At 28.3% G+C, this 23,240-nt stretch overlaps 1 protein-coding gene across 15 annotated transcripts in view; it reads left to right on the plus strand.

Moving 5' to 3' along the window:
* Slo2 (slowpoke 2) overlaps positions 1-23,240 on the plus strand; it is a 216,609-nt gene that overhangs the window by 175,619 nt on the left and 17,750 nt on the right. For 13 of the 15 annotated variants that reach the window (XM_083039076.1, XM_083039077.1, XM_083039068.1 and 10 more), the window contains 9 exons: positions 4,761-4,835; positions 6,595-6,678; positions 7,021-7,115; positions 13,721-13,904; positions 18,206-18,370; positions 18,808-19,028; positions 19,607-19,804; positions 20,184-20,410; positions 20,957-21,505. In XM_083039076.1, coding sequence (XP_082895202.1) covers positions 4,761-4,835; positions 6,595-6,678; positions 7,021-7,115; positions 13,721-13,904; positions 18,206-18,370; positions 18,808-19,028; positions 19,607-19,804; positions 20,184-20,410; positions 20,957-21,505 — 1,798 coding nt within the window. The remainder of the gene's footprint in view (positions 1-4,760; positions 4,836-6,594; positions 6,679-7,020; positions 7,116-13,720; positions 13,905-18,205; positions 18,371-18,807; positions 19,029-19,606; positions 19,805-20,183; positions 20,411-20,956; positions 21,506-23,240) is intronic. The other 2 variants (XM_083039064.1, XM_083039074.1) reach the window with 2 other exon arrangements.

Genomic DNA, 23,240 nt, shown 5'->3' on the forward strand with positions numbered 1-23,240 from the left:
TGCTCGCGCTTCTGTCGCAAAGGCTTTGTCTGCAACATAGCGACGGTGATTGCGCTCGGAAGTTGATGCATCTTGAAGTCAATATAGAAAACAAGTTACACAAAGCAGATTACAATAAAGCAATTTTCCTAGAAATATAGGAAAATTTGCTTCCGCGAGGTTTCAATGTAACATATACTCGCATTTAAAATGTAAATAGAGTGAACAAAGTTTTCGCGATTTTTTATTACAAAACTTATACTACTTTTATTAATCATGTTAAAGTTTTTTTATTCGTAACATTTACGGCGGAAAGATTGCATTCTATATAATGCATTATTCATATTTCTTTCAAAACAAATAATTCACATATACTTTATTATGGTTATTAACAGTGATACACATGCACGCGCAAAGTATTTAGCTTTTACTATTAAATAAAGAAGGTGACGGTGTGTATAGTATAATTATACAATTAGATTTTATTATATTTCAAAGCGTATTAGATAAAAATGAATATTTAAACAAGTGCGTTAGAGGAAATTTATAACGAATATGTCGCCATAAGGAAGAAAGCAAATATGTATGAGAATCGCATATAAATGAAAATTTACCCAGTCGTGGGCTCGAAGGAATCCCTCGTCAGGATACATCAGCAGATTCTGCGATCCTTTCGTAATCACGGTGTTGTCGAAATTGCTAGGGGTGCAAGTACGCGTATCAGTAGACACCAGTTAATCGGACATATATTTCCAAGAGCATTTCAACTTTAAAGCTAAGATGAAAGATTTACAGCGAAGACCTTTTAGATTAAAATAATCCGATAAAGATGCCATGTATCTCGCGCGGAAATTTTTTGTTATAAATTTTTATCGTGTTGAAGAGAAGAAGTCGAAAAGAAGAGAAGAGAAACCGATGATTTAGGATATTTTACGCAGTATCATTAATCTAATTGCACTAGTGGACTGCATTCCTTTTATTAATTGATTGTTCCCCCTGCAGCAACTTGAACGTAACTTTATTTTGCTTATGTTATAATATGCATTAATAATAGAATGTAAGAATCAAATAAGTTAATAAGAATCATTTTTGAATCAATTAACTATTTTTCTTATCATAACAACATATAATAGTAATAACAAATATTATAAAATATTTTTTTAAGCAGTTTTATGCAATAATATATAAATATATCTCTTTAAGTTTGATAATTTAAAAGAATAGGAAAATTTTATCAGTGAAATAAAATTGTTTTTAGGTTTATTTCTGTCTAAATGAGTATTTAATTATATCCATAATAATGTGCAATTACGTTTTTTCTATAAAAAATCTGGTGTAAAGTGAAAAGGTTAATAATTCAGTTTGCACGGAAAATATATATAACGTGAAAGCAATTTTTCAAGATAGTTTTTTTAGATAAAGAGAAAAAATAGAATAGCATTGTATGCATGTCCTGAAACTAATGCATTTATTATATGATACATTTTGCTATTTAAAAAACTGATAGGAATAAACTTAACATATATTCAGTTTCTATCGTGAAGTTGCAGTATGGTATACACAATGCCTGATTGCTGTTGAATATTCCGTGATAAAACGAGATGGTAATTAGAAAATATTTCAAGACGCGCCATTATTTAGAACGTTTGCATAAATGAATATTGTTTAACATTATCTGTATGCGCTGTATGAATTTCTAAAATTACATATATATATATGTATATACGTGTAATTTTAAAAATTCATACAATATTATAAATATATTAATTATAATTTACATGCCAACAGTTTATTCTTTACACATACATTGTATTACAATACTAATTTTCTACTTTTTTGATATTTATCATTACATACATGTTCCTCATATTTTTTTTTTAATTATTATGAACATTTTGATTAATTTATGTGAGATAAAAGATCGATTTTTTTAACCAAATTTATTTAAATGTTACTTTTTTAATTTTTATACATACAAAGTTTTAATTATTAATTTTTAAAATTCTACTTAACTATTTATCTATTAAATTTCCAAAAGTTCTATATTAAAGTAAAAACCATTTATATAATGTGTTGATTTTAATTCTACAATTTTGTTATTTTTATTTAGTTCTTATAATATATAAGATATACGAAATATATGAGATATACAAAATCTCTAGAATGTGTAAATCTTATCTTTTAATTTTTGTTTATATAAAAATTTAAATAATGAAAAAAATGAGATATAGCTAAAAAAAAAATTCTATTATAATAAATTATATAAAAAGTTATAAAGAAGTTTTGATAAACAACGTTAGTTTAGTGATACGACGTTTGTTTTTTCCTTGTAAGAAGTTCCTACTGTAAATATAAATGAAGGATATTTTCTGTCCTAATTAAGAACTTACTTCCTATGAACGCGAAACTTTTATCGGGATAAAAAGTCAGCCGTTAACGTCAAAGAGACGTATAATACGATGAAAGGTCGCGGTCTAAGCAAAAATGTAATATGCACGTCACGTTCTCAGCAAAGTGCACAGGAGAAAGTACATCGAGTCAACAGTCTCGGCGAGGTCGACGATGAGACGAAGAAGTTCCTAATTTGATTACGCTTGTATTCTTCTTTTTTGTCTCACGGCTAAAGTTAATTAGCACCGGCGCTGATGCGGTAAATGATATTTTTTATGAAGCAATCTATGGGATATAACTTCCGATTAGTTCTCTTAACATTGCACCTGTCTACTGTTTTATATTCAATATATCGTGATATAAACGGTTCCAAACCGTTTGGATGATTAAATAAAGTACGTAGTACATATAGTTTTTCGAAAAAGAAACAAAATAATTAAATAAATTGTATATTTAATATATTAATAGTAATTATATAATATGTATAAAGAGCGATACAGTTTTTGAAATATTATAGATAAGTAGACCATATGCAGACATGCATATATATATATATATATATATATATATATATGCATGTCTAAAATAAAATAATTTTGCAAACCCCCCCCCCCCCCCCATTATCGACGTCAGGATCCGCTAGTGTATATATATATATACACTAGCGGATCCTGACGTCGATAATGGGGGGGGGGGGTTTGCAAAATTATTTTATTTAATATTTTTGATTTCATGATTAGCTTTTATTCCAGGATCAACGACGTCGATAGCTCTTTAATGTTTGTTTTTCTTTATTTATATTTTTTAAACAAATTCAGCAAAACTGTTTCTTTTAATTTGCAAGGGGGGGTTTTAAACTATCCCCCCTCCCCCCCAAGATCCGCCAGTGTATATATATATATATATATTATATAGATATAAAGAATTTCTCACTTCATTATTTTCATGCAACGAAATTATCTCATTATTTCGTCCTATGTCTGACTTAATCTATACTTAACTCCTTGAATGCGAAATGAGTATAATTTACAATGTATCTTATACATACATATTGTATATATTATATAGATATAAAGAATTTCGCCTAATTAATTTCGTGCAACGAAATTATCTCATCATTTCGTCTTATGTCTGACTTAATCTAAACTTAACTCCTTGAATGCGTAATGAGTATAATTTACAGTGTATCTTATACTTTTATATATATATATATATATATATATTATATAGATATAAAGAATTTCGCCTAATTATTTTCATGCAACGAAATTATTTCATCATTTTGTCCTATGTCTGACTTAATCTACACTTAACTCCTTGAATATGTAATAAGTATAATTTACAGTGTATCTTATACTTTTATATATATATATATATAATATATATATAAAATATATATATATAAGTATAAGATACACTGTAAATTATACTTATTACGCATTCAAGGAGTTAAGTGTAGATTAAGTCAGACATAGGACAAAATGATGAGATAATTTCGTTGCACGAAAATAATTAAGCGAAATTCTTTATATCTATATAATGTATACAATATGTATGTATAAGATACACTGTAAATTATACTCATAACGCATTCAAGGAGTTAAGTGTGGATTAAGTCAGACAGAGGACGAAATGATGAGATAATTTCATTGCACGAAAATAATTAGGTGAAATTCTTTATATCTATATAATATATATATAATATATATTATATAGATACAATATATTTTATTATAAGATACACTGTAAATTATACTTATTACGCATTCAAGAAATTAAGTATAGATTAAGTCAGACATAGGACGAAATGATGAGATAACTTCGTTGTACGAAAATAATTAGGCGAAATTCTTTGTATTTATATAATATATTATATATATATTATATAGATATAAAGAATTTCACATAATTATTTTCGTGCAATGAAATTATCTCATCATTTCGTCCTATGTCTGACTTAATCTACACTTAACTCCTTGAATGCGTAATGAGTATAATTTATAGTGTATCTTATACTTATATATTATACACTAGCGGATCCTGACGTCGATAGCTCTTTAATGTTTGTTTTTCTTTATTTATATTTTTTAAACAAATTCAGCAAAACTGTTTCTTTTAATTTGCAAGGGGGGGTTTTAAACCCTCCCCCCCCCGGATCCGCCAGTGTATATATATATATATATATATATATATATGTATATATATAAAGAGCAACTCAAAAATAAATCTCAAGGATCTCTCAAATTAATTAATGCGCATTTGCTTTTATAAAATTTTTACGAAAGTAGAAAATGCAGGACGACGAAGCGCATTTTTGGAACGTTATTCACAGTTTCTACTTTGATAAAATTGTCGCTGGGTATGTTGAGCTGTCCTTGTAATGTTCACAGGGAAATGTCTGGCAGCAGCTTCTATCCTTCCACTTCATCCTGGAACTGGTCAACACAATCCCATTCACAATCACGGTAAGTTCTTAAGGGAATTATACTTATGCGCTAATTCTATTTTTAAAATTTCTTTTTCTTTTACACGAAAAATAATATGTTGCTAATAATATAAAATTTGTTTACAGATTTTTATTATTTTTATATCAAATTTCGTTCGCTTGCATATAAAAAAATTGTCAACCCGCTGATTTGTAGAAAGTTGTATATACAATTTAATATAAATTAAAAAATGTACAAAATGAAATTGTATAATTGTATATTATTATAAATTTTTTTAATGATAATTATATAACGTTTCTGATTATCTTTGCAATCATCAATTTCTACTCTATTTATTTCTAGCATACATTATCTGTGTTTATTAATATAAAATAATGATCTTAGAATTATTATATAGTATGTATGATTTAATTGACCGATTATTAGGATAATTAAGAGCTAAAATGATATAAAAGATATAAAAAAGATTTACAAATATATAAAACATTTATAATAAATATATATAATATATATAAAACATTTATAATAAAACATTTTATAATAAAACATTTGCGCGTGGAAATATGCACAAACTTTATTCGCGATAAATTGTATATGGCTATGATGAATCGATTTTTGCAAGTCCCATAGGGAATAACCTTTATCTCACAATGGACAGTACCTAACGATGTTATGTGCATTCGTTATTGCACTTTAGAATTAAATTAGTTTAACCTTATTAATTTTGGATTACTCAATGCCATTCATATAGTATGTAATCTGATTATATAGTCAATAGTTTAACTTATAACGTTTTTAAATATAATAAAAATATGAAAGATTTTGTATTTATTGAAGAATTAAAGTAATCTCAAAATTATAACAGCATCTGAAAAGAACAAAGACTATGAATTAACTTTAAATTGCAACATTGAGCAATATACATATCTTTACAGTCTTAAACTCTGCTTATTATATTTATTCATTTAATATATAATATCAATAAATAACAAAAAGTTTTTAACATTAATAACTTCTTATTTTAACATACATTTATCGACAATTTAAGAAATTATTTTTAAAAAATATTAATTATGCATAAGCAAATATTTATTTTGTAATTTATTGAATTCTATCTTTGATATTTCAAACTTTGGTCTTTTAAACTTTAAATCTTGCTGAAAATACGAAAAGAATTTTTTACCTATCTGGACTTATATTAACAATATATTATATATATGTATATGAATTATTTCTAAATTATAGTAAATTTATGTGTAAACAATGTGCACAATCACAGTTACAAAAATTTTATAGGCAAATATACGCTTTGCCATTGGACATGCCATCGGCCTCTGATGCTAGAAAGCAAGCATAATGAATTCAAGTGTAAACTAGACTAGTCGTGTTTGTGTTTACATCGTAAATATCTACGATTGAACAGACGTATTTATATGGTCACTGCAACTTGTAAATTACAAGAGAACATATGTTCAATTAGTCAAATCAATTATTGAGATTCAAGAAAATCAAACTCTTCATAAACGTGATATGCAAATATTACGTTTAATTTATTTATAAAACAATTAATTTATTATATAATTATTTAAGCAATTAAATGAAAATAATTAATTTAAAACATAAAACCACTTTCTTAAAAAATTAGAGCATATTTAAAGAGAGCTAATCGATTTCGCAATAATTAAGACATTAAAAATTCAATGTTAATTAAAATTTTTAATAAATAGAGATGACAAATATGAAGATAATATAATTGAAGACATTGATATGTTTGCAGTTATTATACCCTCCAATGAGAAATTTATTCATTCCGGTGTTCCTAAACTGCTGGTTGGCGAAGCACTCTCTAGAGAATATGTTCGTAAGTAGTTCACCTATACTGGCCGTATACTGTAATTTATATTACACTTAAAAGCAAGATGACTTTTTACTTTCAAGAGAAATGAAAAAATTATTTCAAATATTTATCTTTTAAATTATTAACATAATTTAATATAAGTGATTCCAATATCTTAATAATTTTTGAGAGAGCTTTTGCGAATCTTTAATCATTTTTACTAACATTATTAATATCTTTTTATATTTTTTTGAGAATTTAAATATTTTTTTTATTCTTTTTGAGGACAAAAAAATAATTCGTTTTCTTTAATATTATTCTTCATATGTGTAATTTGCGGTAATATAATCGTTAATCACATTTCAGAACGATCTACACAGGGCGATGCAGAAGTCCCAATCGGCATTGAGTCAACAGCTGATGATCCTTAGTGCTACGTTACTGTGCCTTGTCTTTACTAGGTGAGTGCTTTCATATATAATAAAATCATTTGTTAGGCATTTGTACTTTTAGAAATATATTGTTTCGGAATTAAGGAAAAATAATTGTTATATTATATAAATATATATATGATTTTACTCATGTTCTCTCGTTTTAATACACATTATATAACTCGTATAATTACAAACATTTTTCTTCGTGTGTTAAAAAGATTGGAAAAAATTTAATATCCTAATATTTGGAACTGGATCAAAGATTCTGTAGATAAATAACGACAGTTTTAGAACATCGCATAATAAATTTGAAGATTTGTACATTATATATAAAAATGCAGTTTTTACAAACACTGTTTTGCGTTCATGTTGATTGTTACTGAATGTTGACTGTTTATTTAATTGTAATTAATATTTATTTATTTTAGCAGTTGTGCTGAGTTTCTTGAACGATATTGTTATAGAGAAATAAACTTCAGTTAGTTAATGTAAATGTTTGGTGCACCGTCAGACGTTTAATTATCAAAGTTTTATTGTGACAATATATGTATGAATTTGATATACATTTTCGTACTTGAATGTAATGAAGTATTTATACAACTGCTGTTTTAGATTTTATTTTAATTAGCCTATATGTAAAGGTAAAAAGAATATAATAATTAATATCTGTAACTTTAAAATATCATCAAAATTTTAATTCTTTTATACATATATTTTTATTACATTATTTTTTATATTATTTATGCATTATTTTATTTACTGCTATAATAAATGGTTAATTTTTCTGTTTAAATACTTTTTAACCATTTTGAAAATCTCGAAAATCTTGTGTGCATATTATAATCGACATAATTACGGGAAGAAATTTGCGCAATAAAATTGCATTATTCGCATTACTTTACTTTGTTAATCAATGATACATTCCTAGCGATACAACCTAAGTTTTAGGAAAATAAGTTTCCATTCTAGAGAGAACTAGTTGGAAGACTATTTTAACAATCTTGAACTTTTAATAGATCATTATTTTGCAATAAACCGCTGTGCATTTTTTTTATTCAGTTAAATAAATTATTTAATTGTAAAATAAACGTGTATATATGTATGTATATAAAAAATCTTTTTCATTTTTTTTATATTTTAAATATTAAATTTTATATTTCAAATATTAAATTATGTAAAAGGAATACATACAGACGCAATGATGATAGCAATTATATCAAACTGCTGGTTAAAGCTGTTAATTGAAAGGTGAATTATGGTTGTGTGAGCTTAATATATAACAATAAATATTATAATTTTAATTGTAAACGGATTCACATTTGAGAGGACAATATTAAATTGACATGTGTTCACGCAAATATCAATTTCGCGTTTTCCATATTCAATCAACAATAAACCGCGACGATCGGTACTATCCGCTTCGTTATTAGAATGAATGAATTACGGTAAATTGGCGCGCGTGGCCATTCAGTATTTCTCTCGAAATATTGTTCTCATTTGTTTTATTTGCACGTGATTTCAAAGCCGCGCTCAATATTTCTTCTACACATTTCGATGGAATAATTCTCACACAGCGCTGCGCAAATATAAAATCAGATGTGCGCAATTTATTAGAATGCGATTGAGAAGAGATGATTTTATACGAATAAATTTCATATATTAATTTACGAGTAAGCTAGCATAATTTATGCGATATGCAAAGTAATTTCGATAATCTGTTCAAAGAAACTACAGTTCTAATATCTTTTGAAATAAATCAATATTAATTCTCATCTTCTGCTTATTATATTAAATTATATGCCTGTTATATTAAATTAAATTATTAATATTTTACTTACGATAGTAAATAAAATAGTAACGTAGGATGTTTTTTTAAATAAACTTATAGATTGAAAAATTAGATAAAGGCTGATAAAGTTGCATTCTTAATAATCAGTCATCTATCGTGACAACGTTTTACTTTGATAAAAACATCGAAAAACATATATTTTTTCAACAAGATCTTTTCTTTTTATTAAAACAATTATTAAATAAATGTTTATAATTTAAATAAATTAAATTTTAATTATAAAATTATATTATAAATCCGAATAGAGAAAATAGAAAAGAAAAATATAACTTACGTACGTAGTATGTCATTATCTCAAATTATTTAATACGAAGACTTCATAAGAAAGCACGTATGCAGACAGTCGTGAATTGATATTTTGCGGTGGACTTGAATCACGACTTCACCTTAAACGAAGTTTATCCCATCGTGATATTCGCGGACGCGTTATTTAAGTTTACATAACGAACGATATTTCATTTGCCGGTGTGCGAGACTTATTGTATTATCCGAATAACGAGAAAAGTTTCCGGCCGCAGAAGGAGTTCTCATTTATAAATCCAGGTCGTGAATGACTGCCGTTCGTCTTGTTTAATCTTCTAATGAAGTCGTATCTACAAACAACGGCGCAAAGAGGGAGAGAGAGAGAAAGAAAGAGAGAGAGAGAGAGAGACATAGAACTTAGATTGCAGAAGTAAATGAATCATATGCATGTGTGATCTCTCTGCAATTTAGAACGTCACCAGAGTGTCTGGTTGATTGCAATGCACGTTTGAAAAACTATCAAAAGTCAGGAAGTCAGTAAAAAAAATATCCATATGATATCGATGATAATAGAATAAAATATTAATTTTAAATAGTTAAGACATGTATTTTTGTAATTTCCTCTAACTAGAACAAGTTTTGATAATAAATCTTTTCCTTATTAATTTAATCAATTTATTGAAGATATCTAGCTGTGGAACAAAGATTTAATTTATAATATATTTACGGTAAATATAAAAATTAATCAAAATAAGGAGAAGAAAGAGAAATTGAAAAAAAGAGATGAACAATATGAAATATTGACAGAGTTGATATTTGAGAATTTTTTTTAAATTAAGCAGTGACGGTTTTTGCACGCGTTATTTTACGACGAAGCATATTAGAAACATGAGAAATATTGCGATGAGCAGTTTGCAGCATCAAAAAATTTTATATTAATGAAAAATTTTTTTGTACATTATTCGTTCTCTTTCTTCCAGATATTATTCGTATTATATAGACACGCACCTATACTCTTATTGATCTCATTGATTTTGCAATTAGATATGTAATAAGTCGCAATAATTAAAGGGTTTTTTATTATCTAACTTTTGTAAAAAGAATATGATAATAATTGATTAATATTATTAACTTCGAAATTAATAATAATTAAGATTATTATAACGTTTTAGCAATTTTATTCGAACAAAAAGAAAAGAAAAAGAAATTGAATTATACTGATTTCTTCACATAGTCATATCTAAAGTCTTTATTAGATGTATAAAATGTGCGATCTTTATGAAAACCAAAGGAATGCATAGATCTATTTTGGCAAATCATTTGTAACAAGTTCAACATACAGAATCGAATAAACCACAATTCGCAGTAACCTGTTTCTCTATAATATTAGAAACGAGCGAGAAAATGACGAAACGGACCTGATCGACCCAGATCGCAATGTGGGACAGATGTTAATAAATAATCGCGCACGGGCTTGTGCAGATGGATTGGTATCATCATCGATCGCGGCGCTTTATTATTTACGGTGTGATTCTAGAGCGGCGCACTTGCCAGCTCGCCCTTGCACGGTTAAGTTACCTACGACAAGGACATCCGTGCGCCATGACGCGACGATGCGGCGGATCTACGTCACGGTAGATGTGAGCGAAAAAAGTCGTCGCACTTAAAGCTGAGATATACGAAGAAACTATAGGGAATAAAACGAATTAAGTAATTCCACAACTGTTGAAAGACATGCAGAGGCATTTTTAAAAAATTACAATTTATCAAAAATAAAATAAAAGAATCTTAAATATCTACTTTTTATCTAAGACTAATTTATCAATTTCTTAAATCATAAATCAATATTTATGGATGATAAGTTTTTAAATATATTTTTAAATTTAATTTGAAATAAATACTTTCTTTTTTTGTTATTTTTATCTATCCATATATAAGCTATATTTAAACTGATTATATAGCGAGATTTACTTGCTAAAGTATTTAATTATTGCCTTCATCGGAGTTCATTTGACTTTTGTGCAGTAATATGCACGATAAACGCTATAGTTTTAGTTGTACGCTATGCACTATCGCATTTGCAAACTTATAACTACCGACCAACTTCAAAACGACCGATTACTTTTATTAATTTTTATAAACTTTTAACTTAACTTATTTTAATAAATTATGCTTTATAACTCTTTGGAGTTCATTTCATTATAATGTCAGTGCAAAGTAATTAACAAACTAAAAAAGTTTTCTATAAATTTATTATTATTATTATTTCATTAAATTAATTCTCTTTCTATATTTTTTATTTTTTCGGATATTTGATATTTTCGGCTTTTGATTAAAAGAAACGAGATTTATTTATGATTTCTAAAGAAGTTTTATCTTTCGAATAAGATTTAAAAATTTTGTTTTATTTTGGTTGTAAAGTAAAGCGTTGAAATATGCACAATTTTAGCAATTCTTTTTTCAATGGATAGTAAAGAATCCACCTCGACTACGTCGTTTGTTTCCAGGAAATAATGTTTGATTGAATTGGAACTGTCACACACGTGGACGAAATTCGTTAACGAAATTCGTCACTAACAAACAACACTTGAATAGAAAACAATAAAAATTTTAACGAAAATGCGTAACTTTATTATTTTGTTCAAACAAGAAAACGAAGTAAAATGACAACCGACTTTGCAGATAAAAGAATGGTTATTTTTTTCTCTCAATATAATGCCATTTCGCGCTTTTGGCAATTTCTATGAAGGCATCACATGAAACGAATTTTGAAAGTGCAATACTACAATAGTTTAACATTATTTGAGAAATTGTATAAGAATAGTATATTTATTAATTAAAACACACGGATTTATTTAAATTTATATGAAATTCATAACTCTTTTATTAGAAAGAAAACAGTATAGAAAAATTCTTTTGTTTTTATTGAAAATATGCAATAATAATGTTTAAAAATATATTATTATCTCTAAGTAAGCTGTGTTATATTATTTAGTTGCAATAATTTAATAAAAGCTTGACAAATGATAAGATAAGGCTATTTCAATAGTAGATTCGATGTTACAAAATTGCCTGTTTTAAAATATGGTGTTAAACAGTAAATATAGTAATATAGCAAATATATAGTAAAATAGTAAATATAGTAATAAAGACATAAAATTATTATAATTTGTCAATTATTAATTAATATTTATCAATTAATTTTATTTTTAACAAATAACGAAGGCCAATTTGATCATTAATAAAATTTATTTGCAATAAAAAATGCGTTGCATATTTGTATCATGATATATATTTAATAGAATTGTTCCACCTATTGTTAATTAATCTACGATGATTAATCTATGCTCGACTATCACGATATATTAAACGAAAGCATAATGAGATGCGCAAACAAATATAAATGAAGAGAAAAAAAATAAACAAGATGCACAAATATATACATCAATATAGATATAGATAGGAACGGAATTGCATGCATAATAGATGTTAATCGTTTAAACGTTATCTGGTATACTTGGCAGTAGGTTTTTCACAGATTCAATCTTTTCCCGTTCTTCACTGTTACGTCAATTTCATTAGGATCAAAAAACGATCAAGAGTGCCGTTTTATCTTTGAGTGGTCGAGCTAATTGTGCATTCGTTTCGTTACGGCGAGAGACTCCGAATAAAAATTGCGATGAAAGGAAAGAAGAACTCTCTTTTGCGAGTAACGCAAATTTTTTCATTCAGATCGAAAATTGACGTTGGGTATTTTAAACCGATGCAGTAGTTCGTTACGCTAATTGCAAGTGGTTTTTACACATTCAACAAGACATGCATCAATTGATCTGATAAAGAGAAAAAAAAACATTTATCAATTGTAAGTTCGTCAATATAAAGGAGCAATCAAAATTAAATAATTAATTAATTAGTCACTTACGAAATAATTTTTATAATAATTCTAGTAATGAAAATATTTTAGATTCATTTTTAATTTTTTATTTAAAGGATTTTAAAAGTTATTTTTTAAAATTTCTTTATATCTTTTATAACTGTACATATTTTAATTAAATACGTTTTCTACAAATTATACAGTTGAAAATAAGAAGCACAACATTTTTTAATATTTTGAGTATATTAAAATAAATATTAGATTTATTTTAAATAAAATAAATGTCTGAAAATAAAGAGACATATTTGAATAATAATATTTAGTATTTTAGAATTTAAGAGAAGATTAAAATTAAAAAAAAAGAATTATCTTGAAATTATTATCTGGAAATTATTCTAAATTACGGTTTATATATCTTATTCTATTTTAAGAAAATGATGACCATCTATTCTCGACGATTTGCAATTTAATGCAGATTACATCGCCTACAGTGCGCCATGACTATAGAAAGCGTGAATTTACGTTAGCTGCAATCCAGCAATATATAGCTATAGACGATGTGAATTTATGCTGAACGCATGCAAAATGACTACTACTGTCCCTCCATATATTCTCGTGGTCATCTTCTGATTAATCGTAAGTGATTTGATGAATTTTCTGTTTCAGCGTATGCGGGATCCAGCACTTCCAAAGAGCGGGGCACAGACATTTGAATCTATTTCAAAGCACATACTATGTCGTAGTGACATTTTCCACGGTAGGCTATGGAGATTTCGTGCCGGACATTTGGCCTTCGCAACTTTACATGGTCATCATGATCTGCGTGGCGCTCATAGTGTTACCCACACAGGTACGTATATATATTTCTAAAAAATGAATGGATTGATAACAGTTATCAATTTGTTATATTTAATCTACCACATTTCAATTTTTCTAATTTTTACGTTTACATGTTGTGTGTATGTATGAACTAAATTTTATTTTATTTATTCAAAGTATCCAAGTTTATTCCTATGTCTTATTTCTTATTTTCCTATGTCTTATTTTCCATGATACAATTGACCAAGTCTCGTGGCGTATTGTATTTGCTATCTACGAAATATTAAACATTATGATTATATATATATAAATAAAAGTATTAAAAATTTTAATATTAAAACGTTTTTAAAAACTTAAGGTGCTACTTGAATAAAATCGATATTATGATTGATAATAAGCACATTTAAAAATAAGAAACATTATTAGAAGTGCTTGAAGACAAAAATGCATTATAATTTAACATTCAAAATTCTTCTCATGTGATTAATTTTATTAATGTGATTACATATTTTTTAAATTGTAATTTATGTAATTATATATTTTTAAAGACATTAAATATTTTCAAAGACATTAAATTGTATTAAAAAAGATTTACTTAAAAACATCATCCTAAACTCGTATTCATCTCGTTTAATACAAATCAGTCGTAATCATTATAGTGATGTTTCATGGATTTCTTTTATAGGCGTTATTTTCAAGTCACGCCGTAGGGAAGCTCATAAATGTACCGAAATGGGGCTCATCTTATATTGCCGCGCGGTTGACCCTCGCCATTTTACGAATATTTATTATTCTATCCGACCTAAGCACATAACACTTTTATTTCTCATGTAAGAGTGGAGAATATGCATCAAGAAGAGTTCCATATTTTTGCGTAATCGTAAAAAAAAGCGCAAAGAATATCGGATACATAATATATAACATAATCGAGAGAGAGAAAAATGTGTATAAAACTGCGAGAATGTGTTTTTTGAAAAATTTAAAGCTTTTTACTTAACAAAAATTTTTCAGTACAAAATTACATATTTTGTACTGAAAATGTACTTCTTGGAATTAATTTTTAGCGGGTTATATAATAATGTTGACGATCAAAAAATCAAGAAAAGTAGAAAATCTTCAAATTAAATCCAAGTCAAAAGTTTAAAAAAATCTAGTTTAAAAATATTGCTTTTAATATTTTACTCATTCTGTATTTCTTGCAGTATTAATATTGCTTACGCTTTGTTCTAATTAATGTTCATTTTATGTTTAGAAAATATGGTAATACTTATGTATATGTATGTGTACATACATATATGTATCTCAAACAAAACAGGCTGAACGAAATGATAACTGCACATGCTATTAAAGATTTATATTAATAAGATGCGCGTTACTTTGTGGCAACTTTTTTTTCGTAATTAATTTCACGCTGCTAAGAAAATTTTTTACTGCTCCGAGGCTTTTACGTTACCTGTATACATTAAGGCTTTATTAAATTACTTTGTATTTCGCTATATAAAAAAATGTGCTTCTCCGGATTTTTTATACTTTCTGTGCATGCACATAATCATATGCACTAGCGGATCCTGACGTCGATAATGGGGGGGGGGGGGTTTGCAAAATTATTTTATTTAATATTTTTGGTTTCATGATTAGCTTTTATTCCAGGATCAACGACGTCGATAGCTCTTTAATGTTTGTTTTTCTTTATTTATATTTTTTAAACAAATTCAGCAAACTGTTTCTTTTAATTTGCAAGGGAGGGTTTTAAACTCCCCCCCCCCCTAAGATCCGCCAGTGTATATATATATATATATATATATATATTATATAGATATAAAGAATTTCTCACTTAATTATTTTCATGCAACGAAATTATCTCATTATTTCGTCCTATGTCTGACTTAATCTATACTTAACTCCTTGAATGCGAAATGAGTATAATTTACAATGTATCTTATACATACATATTGTATATATTATATAGATATAAAGAATTTCGCCTAATTATTTTCGTGCAACGAAATAATCTCATTATTTCGTCCTATGTCTGACTTAATCTAAACTTAACTCCTTGAATGCGTTATGAGTATAATTTACAGTGTATCTTATACATACATATTGTATATATTATATAGATATAAAGAATTTCGCCTAATTATTTTCGTGCATGAAATTATCTCATCATTTCATCCTATGTCTGACTTAATCTAAACTTAACTCCTTGAATGCGTTATGAGTATAATTTACAGTGTATCTTATACTTTTATATATATATATATAAAAAATATATATATATGACAGTATAAGATACACTGTAAATTATACTCATTACACATTCAAGGAGTTAAGTTTAGATTAAGTCAGACATAGGATGAAATGATGAGATAATTTCATGCACGAAAATAATTAGACGAAATTCTTTATATATATACATATATGTATATATATATATATAATATATACAATATGTATGTATATATAAGATACACTGTAAATTATACTCATTACGCATTCAAGGAGTTAAGTTTAGATTAAGTCAGACATATGACGAAATGATGAGATAATTTCATTGCACGAAAATAATTAGGCGAAATTCTTTTTATATCTATATAATATATACAATATGTATGTATAAGATACACTGTAAATTATACTCATTACGCATTCAAGGAATTAAGTGAAGATGAAGTCAGACATAGGACGAAATAATGAGATAATTTTGTTATATGAAAATAATTAGGCGAAATTCTTTGTATCTATATAATATATATTATATATATATATATATATATATATATATATATATATATAATATATATTATATAGATATAAAGAATTTCACCTAATTATTTTCGTGCAATTAAATTATCTCATCATTTCGTCCTATGTCTGACTTAATCTACACTTAACTCCTTGAATGCGTAATGGGTATAATTTACAGTGTATCTTATACTTATATATATACACTAGCGGATCTCCTGACGTCGATAGCTCTTTAATGTTTGTTTTTCTTTATTTATATTTTTTAAACAAATTCGCAAAACTGTTTCTTTTAATTTGCAAGGGGGGATTACCCCCCCCCCCCCCCCCAGGATCCGCCAGTGATCACATATGTATACATGTTATAATCTTATTATTGAAGGATTCCTTTTGATTAATAGAATGATATTTAAAATTCCTCTGAATGAATAATTTTGAGAAAGAAGCGTAAAACAATCACACGGAGAATTAAGTACCTACTGATTAATCGCTGAATTGTTCGAACGCTTAATTCGAAAATTTGAGAATTCGATCGGCCAAATAATATTAATTGCACAAAGCGACAAGAGCAACTCGTGTCTACTCATTGTCTGTTGGCGTCAACTGATTGCGCAGCGCTCAACACACGAAAGCCTCGTCGATCTCTGTAATTTGTCTGTTAAATTGCCTGCCAATCGCATACGAAATACCAATTCGTACAGGTCAACACGATGTGTCAACCCTCCCTCCCTTCGCGTCTGTCCCTTGCACTTCCGCATCCGATTAAATTCCGGTTTTAGACGGTGGAAACGCCATAGTTGTCGAGATAGCAGAGACGTGTTAAAAACGATTTAACATGCAAATTTATCCCTCTACAGAAAAGGACCTATAACAATTCAGTTCCCATTAGTCCTTGAATGGCAGTGTTTAATGAGAGCAATTAAAAATTTGCAAGTAAAAATTGTGTTGAATGATAACATATGTGAGATATCACACCGAGATGCTTATAATGTATTCACAAGCAAAATATTAAGATAATTACTTAATTAATTAATCAAACTTTTGCTAAATTTAATAAAATCAAACATTGTAACACATTTATAAATGTGTACAAATAATTTTTTTATGAATTTTGCGTTTTGTAAACATTTTAATAATAAATAACCAATGCATGCATGAAATATATTTTATGTAGAAATTTGTTTAAAAATGAAGCAGAAAATTTCCAAGTTTGTTTACAATATATATTCGTTTATAATATATTAAATTTATATTTAAAATGTAAATATATATGTATACGAAATAAAACATTTTCTGGAAATAATAATTAATAAGAGAGAAAAGATATAAAGAGAAAATATTTTTTCTCTGAAGTTTTTATAAATTTATCAATAAAGGAGACTTTTGTGATTATTAATCGGAATATTTAATTATAAAATAATTTACTATAATTTAAAATCAACTGATGTTTTCACAAATATTTCGTTTGTTCGTAATTTTACAAACAAATAGAATATCAAGGTTTTCTGTTTCAATTTTATCTCATTACGGTTCACACAGGCAGATACATTAGCCGATTGCATAACCGAAATCTCATATTAATTGCAGTTCGAACAATTAGCTTTCACGTGGATGGAACGACAGAAGCTGGGCGGTTCGTATTCGTCGCACAGAGCTCAGAGTGAGAAGCACGTAGTAGTTTGCAGCACGACGTTGCAAGCAGACACTATCATGGACTTTTTAAATGAGTTTTACGCCCACCCTCTCCTGCAGGTTAGACGAACGAACGAATTATGTATTCCTTTGAATATTTCACTAGACATCAAATGACCTGTGATTTCATCAAAATTCTTTGTCGAGCTTCCGACTTATCGTCAGTGAAAATGAACGGGGCATTTAATTTCGAAATATCGTTGAACTTAAATGTCGCAAGTAACACAGTCTACGAAAATCACTAACCTAATTAAATACGATCAGAATAAAATATAGTTGTTACTTGTAAAAATAATTTTAATTTTGATTTTTTTTTATATACGAAATAATAAAAAATGTAGATATGCAACAGGTACATATATATATCTAATATCCCTTCCACATTTATAAAGATTTACGGCATTGAAAGGAAAATATTCATTGCACTACATATACGCATTTTTTATCATTTTTATAATCATTTTTATAATGACCTGAATATGAATATTGCATAATAGGACTATTACGTGGTGCTTTTGTCGCCGATGGAACTCGATACCACAATGCGAATGATCCTGCAAGTGCCGATCTGGGCACAGAGAGTGATTTACATACAGGGCTCGTGCTTAAAGGACGGCGATCTTGCGAGAGCGAGAATGAACGAAGCGGAAGCCTGCTTCGTGTTGGCAGCGAGAAATTATGCCGATAAGACCGCTGCTGACGAGCACACGATACTGAGGTCAGCGATCGGTGAAAATGTTTAAATTTAAACTTCTTTTTAATCGCCATCGAAAATTCAATTCGGCCACTTTTTGCTTTCTAATAAACTTTGTCTTTCACAAGAAATAAATGTTGAATAATCCTAATATTTTCTCTGGCGATCTATTTCGCGAACCCCTCGAACACATTATTTATTTAAATTTTACTTTCAAATTTATGTAAATAGAAGTCAAGATTTCTCATTAATTGAAATTAATTAAATTTACTTTACTTTTAAATATTTATAATGCGTAGTTTTACTCAAACGAGCACCTCGCAACATATTTAAATATCCTGGATATTAAGGTAAAAAGAATTTGTTGATAAAATTAAGAAAAATCTAGAAGACCCTGTATGATGAAACTTTCTTTTCAGAGATATAATATTCGTAGAATGTAAATAGATTATATATGTAACACTGATTATATAACATTAAGTTCAAAAAATATGTATTTGTACATTTGTTATATAGCACTTAACAAAATATTATAAAATTCAAGCGCGTGCTTTTTACTCTTGTATTATAATTTTAAGAAAATTCGATTTCATAAATTACAGATCGTGGGCGGTGAAAGATTTCGCACCCAATGTTCCTCAGTACGTTCAAATTTTCCGTCCGGAAAACAAGCTCCACGTGAAGTTCGCGGAGCATGTGGTGTGTGAAGATGAATTTAAGTACGCTCTATTGGCAAACAATTGCACGTGTCCCGGTGCATCGACGCTAGTCACTCTATTGTTGCACACGTCCAGAGGACAGTAAGTTCGCAATCTCTCTCTCTATTTCAGAACACAATTATACAACAGACTACTGTGCTGGTATTATAATCACGTGGACTGTTTTTTCTACATTTTAAATATGAATTTAGTTCTCGATTTATTCAGTTCATCTAATATAAATATTAATTTTAATTTTTTTATCAATATTTCAAGCAAAATTTATTTTATTATTATAATGATCTAAAGATTTCGTGTGTGCGGGATTTTAATATTTGATTAAATGATATAATACAGTAAAAAGTATATTATATTTTTGTCGTTACTTTTTGCGTGTCACGAAGTTACATCCTCGATGCTGCATTATACCTATGTTGCAAGAAGATGAAAATTTTAAACTTGAGAATTTTTCTCTTCGTAGAGAAGGTCAACAGTCGCAGGAAGAGTGGCATAGACTCTACGGTAAATGTTCCGGCAATGAGATTTATCACATAATTCTCGGTGATTCCCGCTTTTTCGGAGAATACGAGGGAAAATCCTTCACGTACGCATCCTTTCACAGTCACCGGAAATATGGCGTTGCACTTGTCGCAGTCAGACCGGCGGAACTTCCGGAGTTTTACGAGGATACCATTTTGCTGAATCCTGGTAATCCTATACGACATACACTATCAGTGTTTCTCTTTCTCTCCTTTCTTTCTTTCTTTGTCTTTCTCTCTTTTTTTTATATTTTTGACATTCTCTAGCTTTTTATTTCTTGAGTGAATAAAATAAGATTCATTCGAAATTCTTTTTGTATTTTTAGATTTTGTATTTTGCTTTATATTATATGATTTTCTGTCAACTTGTTGCATCATATGCTGTATCTTTCTACTTATGCAGTATATATGATCTGATTTCGATTAAATAAATAAAAATATATTATAATATATAATCTACACAAAGATTATTCTAAAAGACAATTACCTGTCAAAATATGAGAGGAATTAAGAATATTGTAGCAGTTGAAAAATTAGAGATTAAAATATCGTAAAAGTAAAAAAATATAGTGAAACAAATTGCTTAAATTACGAATCAGACATATATTTTTACGGGATAGAAAGTATCTTCTATTATAATTACTTCTTATTAGATAGATTTTAAACTATAGATCTCTTCATCCCCTGCGCCAAACGTGATAATTCTTATGCGCAGGGCCGCGGCATATAATGAAAAAGACCGATACTTGTTACTACATGAGCATTACTAAGGAAGAGAATTCCGCGTTCGTGGTCGCGAACAACCAGAGCGGCATCCTCGGCGAAGGGACCCAGGTAATTGTGGAGACAAAGGCGGACACGACGTCCGTGAGTAACGGGTCGACGATGAGCACCGCGACGACCAACACTACGACGACGACGACGACGGCCATGAATTCGATGGGGGCAACGTCGGCGACGACGACCACCACGACTACCACGACAATGTCGACCAGCTGCACTGTCAATGCTGGTGGCGACGGGAATGGTACAGCAATCAGCAACGGTGCCGATGAGCACCAGCGATTTTCTACGAACAGTTATAACGTTGCGCTGAGCGAAACACTACGCAGGCAGGAGACCTGCACGGGGCCCCGTGCGCAGGACCGGCCGAACGGTCCTCAGGGTCACAGGGCCCCGTTGCCACCGCAGGTTATTTTGCAGGTCCTCCCTAGCACGCCTACACCAATCCAACACCACAACTTACTCGCATCCGATGTCCACCGTGAGTGTCGCATGCGCCTCGCTGCTTTTTCTTCTTCTTTATCTTCTTTCTCTATTCTCTCTTTAGATTTTTATTTATATCTCTTTCTCTTCTCGTACTTTTGTATCAATTCAGCACGGTATTATTAGTCTGCGAGATCGCGCCTTTGGGAAATTGAACAAATTATTAGATATAGATAGATCGATAAATATATTCGTGGGATTAAAAATCTTGAAAATCTGAGATTTTTAAGAAAAGTCTAATGTAATTTTTATATACACGTACCTTAAAATTCTTTGCGCGATCTGTTCAGGCTTAATTGGTGTACTATAATATTAAATTTGCATTTTTTTTTATATTTACTGAACTAAGTTAAACAATTTTAGCTCTTTAGAAGCCAGTATATTCACTTCGAATTGATTATGTTTGGAGATTCCTGAGTGAAGTTACCACAAAGCTTTTAGAGTGAAACTACTGGGCACAAAGGGTTAATAATTCAAAATAAGCACCTGTGATATATCATAATTGGTATCCAACTAAAAAATATATAAATGTTCTTTATTAGATTAATTTTTTTTGACACATTTATTCGTATCGCACTAGTAGATATTATTGCTTAATTGTTTATAATGCTTACATTTGTTAAATGTTTAAACTTATTTCCACAAACACGTACACATACATAAGACACGATATGCTTTCTAGCTATAAATGTAAGGTTGAAGTGATAATTAATAAAATAATGTAATGTAAGCATTGTTTTTAGAAAAGGAAGAAACAATAGTGATTTTTCGTGCAAATCATTAGTTTTATTTTTTTTTATTGAAAATTTTATTATCTAGTGTTATAATTATGTTATGTTATAATCTCGTTTTTTTTTTTTTTTATATTAAACTCCTATTTATTTTTCATAAAAACTTGGATTACAAAATAAATTTTATTTGAGAATTTACCGTCATAATTCAATATTTAACGAGGAAATCTAATGTAAAAAACATTAAGATTATAAATTTAAATAATTCTGCGACTTTGAAAACTTTATAGTTTATGTATTATCACCTTATAAAGTGAGATTATATGAAAGAGATTGGAGATAATAACACATATTGTGTGTGAATCATACGCGCGATTAAGTCTCGATGTACAGTGTTGAATTGCAGATAAGCTGCCCGAAATGTCAAATCGTTCCTTCCCTTTCATTTATGTCTTTTCGACGTGGTTTATGCTTGCACGTCGCTTTACGTGTAATCTACGTATATACTACTGTTCATGCACCATCCAGCATTAGTCATCAACGACTCTCGATAAGCGGGGTTGAATAGAAAGGCTGAATAGAAAGTTGCGAGGCTGTAGCATCTAGTAAATATTCTTCCTTGCTCGCTTTATGCGTATTTGTGCATCAAATTTGAACTAAATTACCGCATAGAATGCGATTGCAAAAAAATTATTAAATAGACAATAAATGATATTTATGTTCAATATACTAAAAAGTTATTGGATACATTCAAAAATACAACTATATATGAGTAAAAATAAAGTAAAGAAAAGTAAAAAATCAACTAAATTAAGAACAAATTATTAACATTTTTTAAATTAATTAAGAATATATTTTATTAACAAAATTCTTCTATTTAAATTTTTATTAAAAAATAATTGTTGTAAATTTCAAAGTATTGAAGAAATTTTCGCAAAAATGCAAATTATATGAAATATGTTAAAGAATTAGTAATTAAAGAAAAAAAAAAAAATACGTAAA

Source organism: Prenolepis imparis, unplaced genomic scaffold (genome assembly GCF_030444845.1).
Source record: "Prenolepis imparis isolate NDT839.2.m4 unplaced genomic scaffold, iyPreImpa1.0 SCAF_5, whole genome shotgun sequence".
Classification (NCBI taxonomy): Eukaryota; Metazoa; Arthropoda; class Insecta; order Hymenoptera; family Formicidae; genus Prenolepis; species Prenolepis imparis.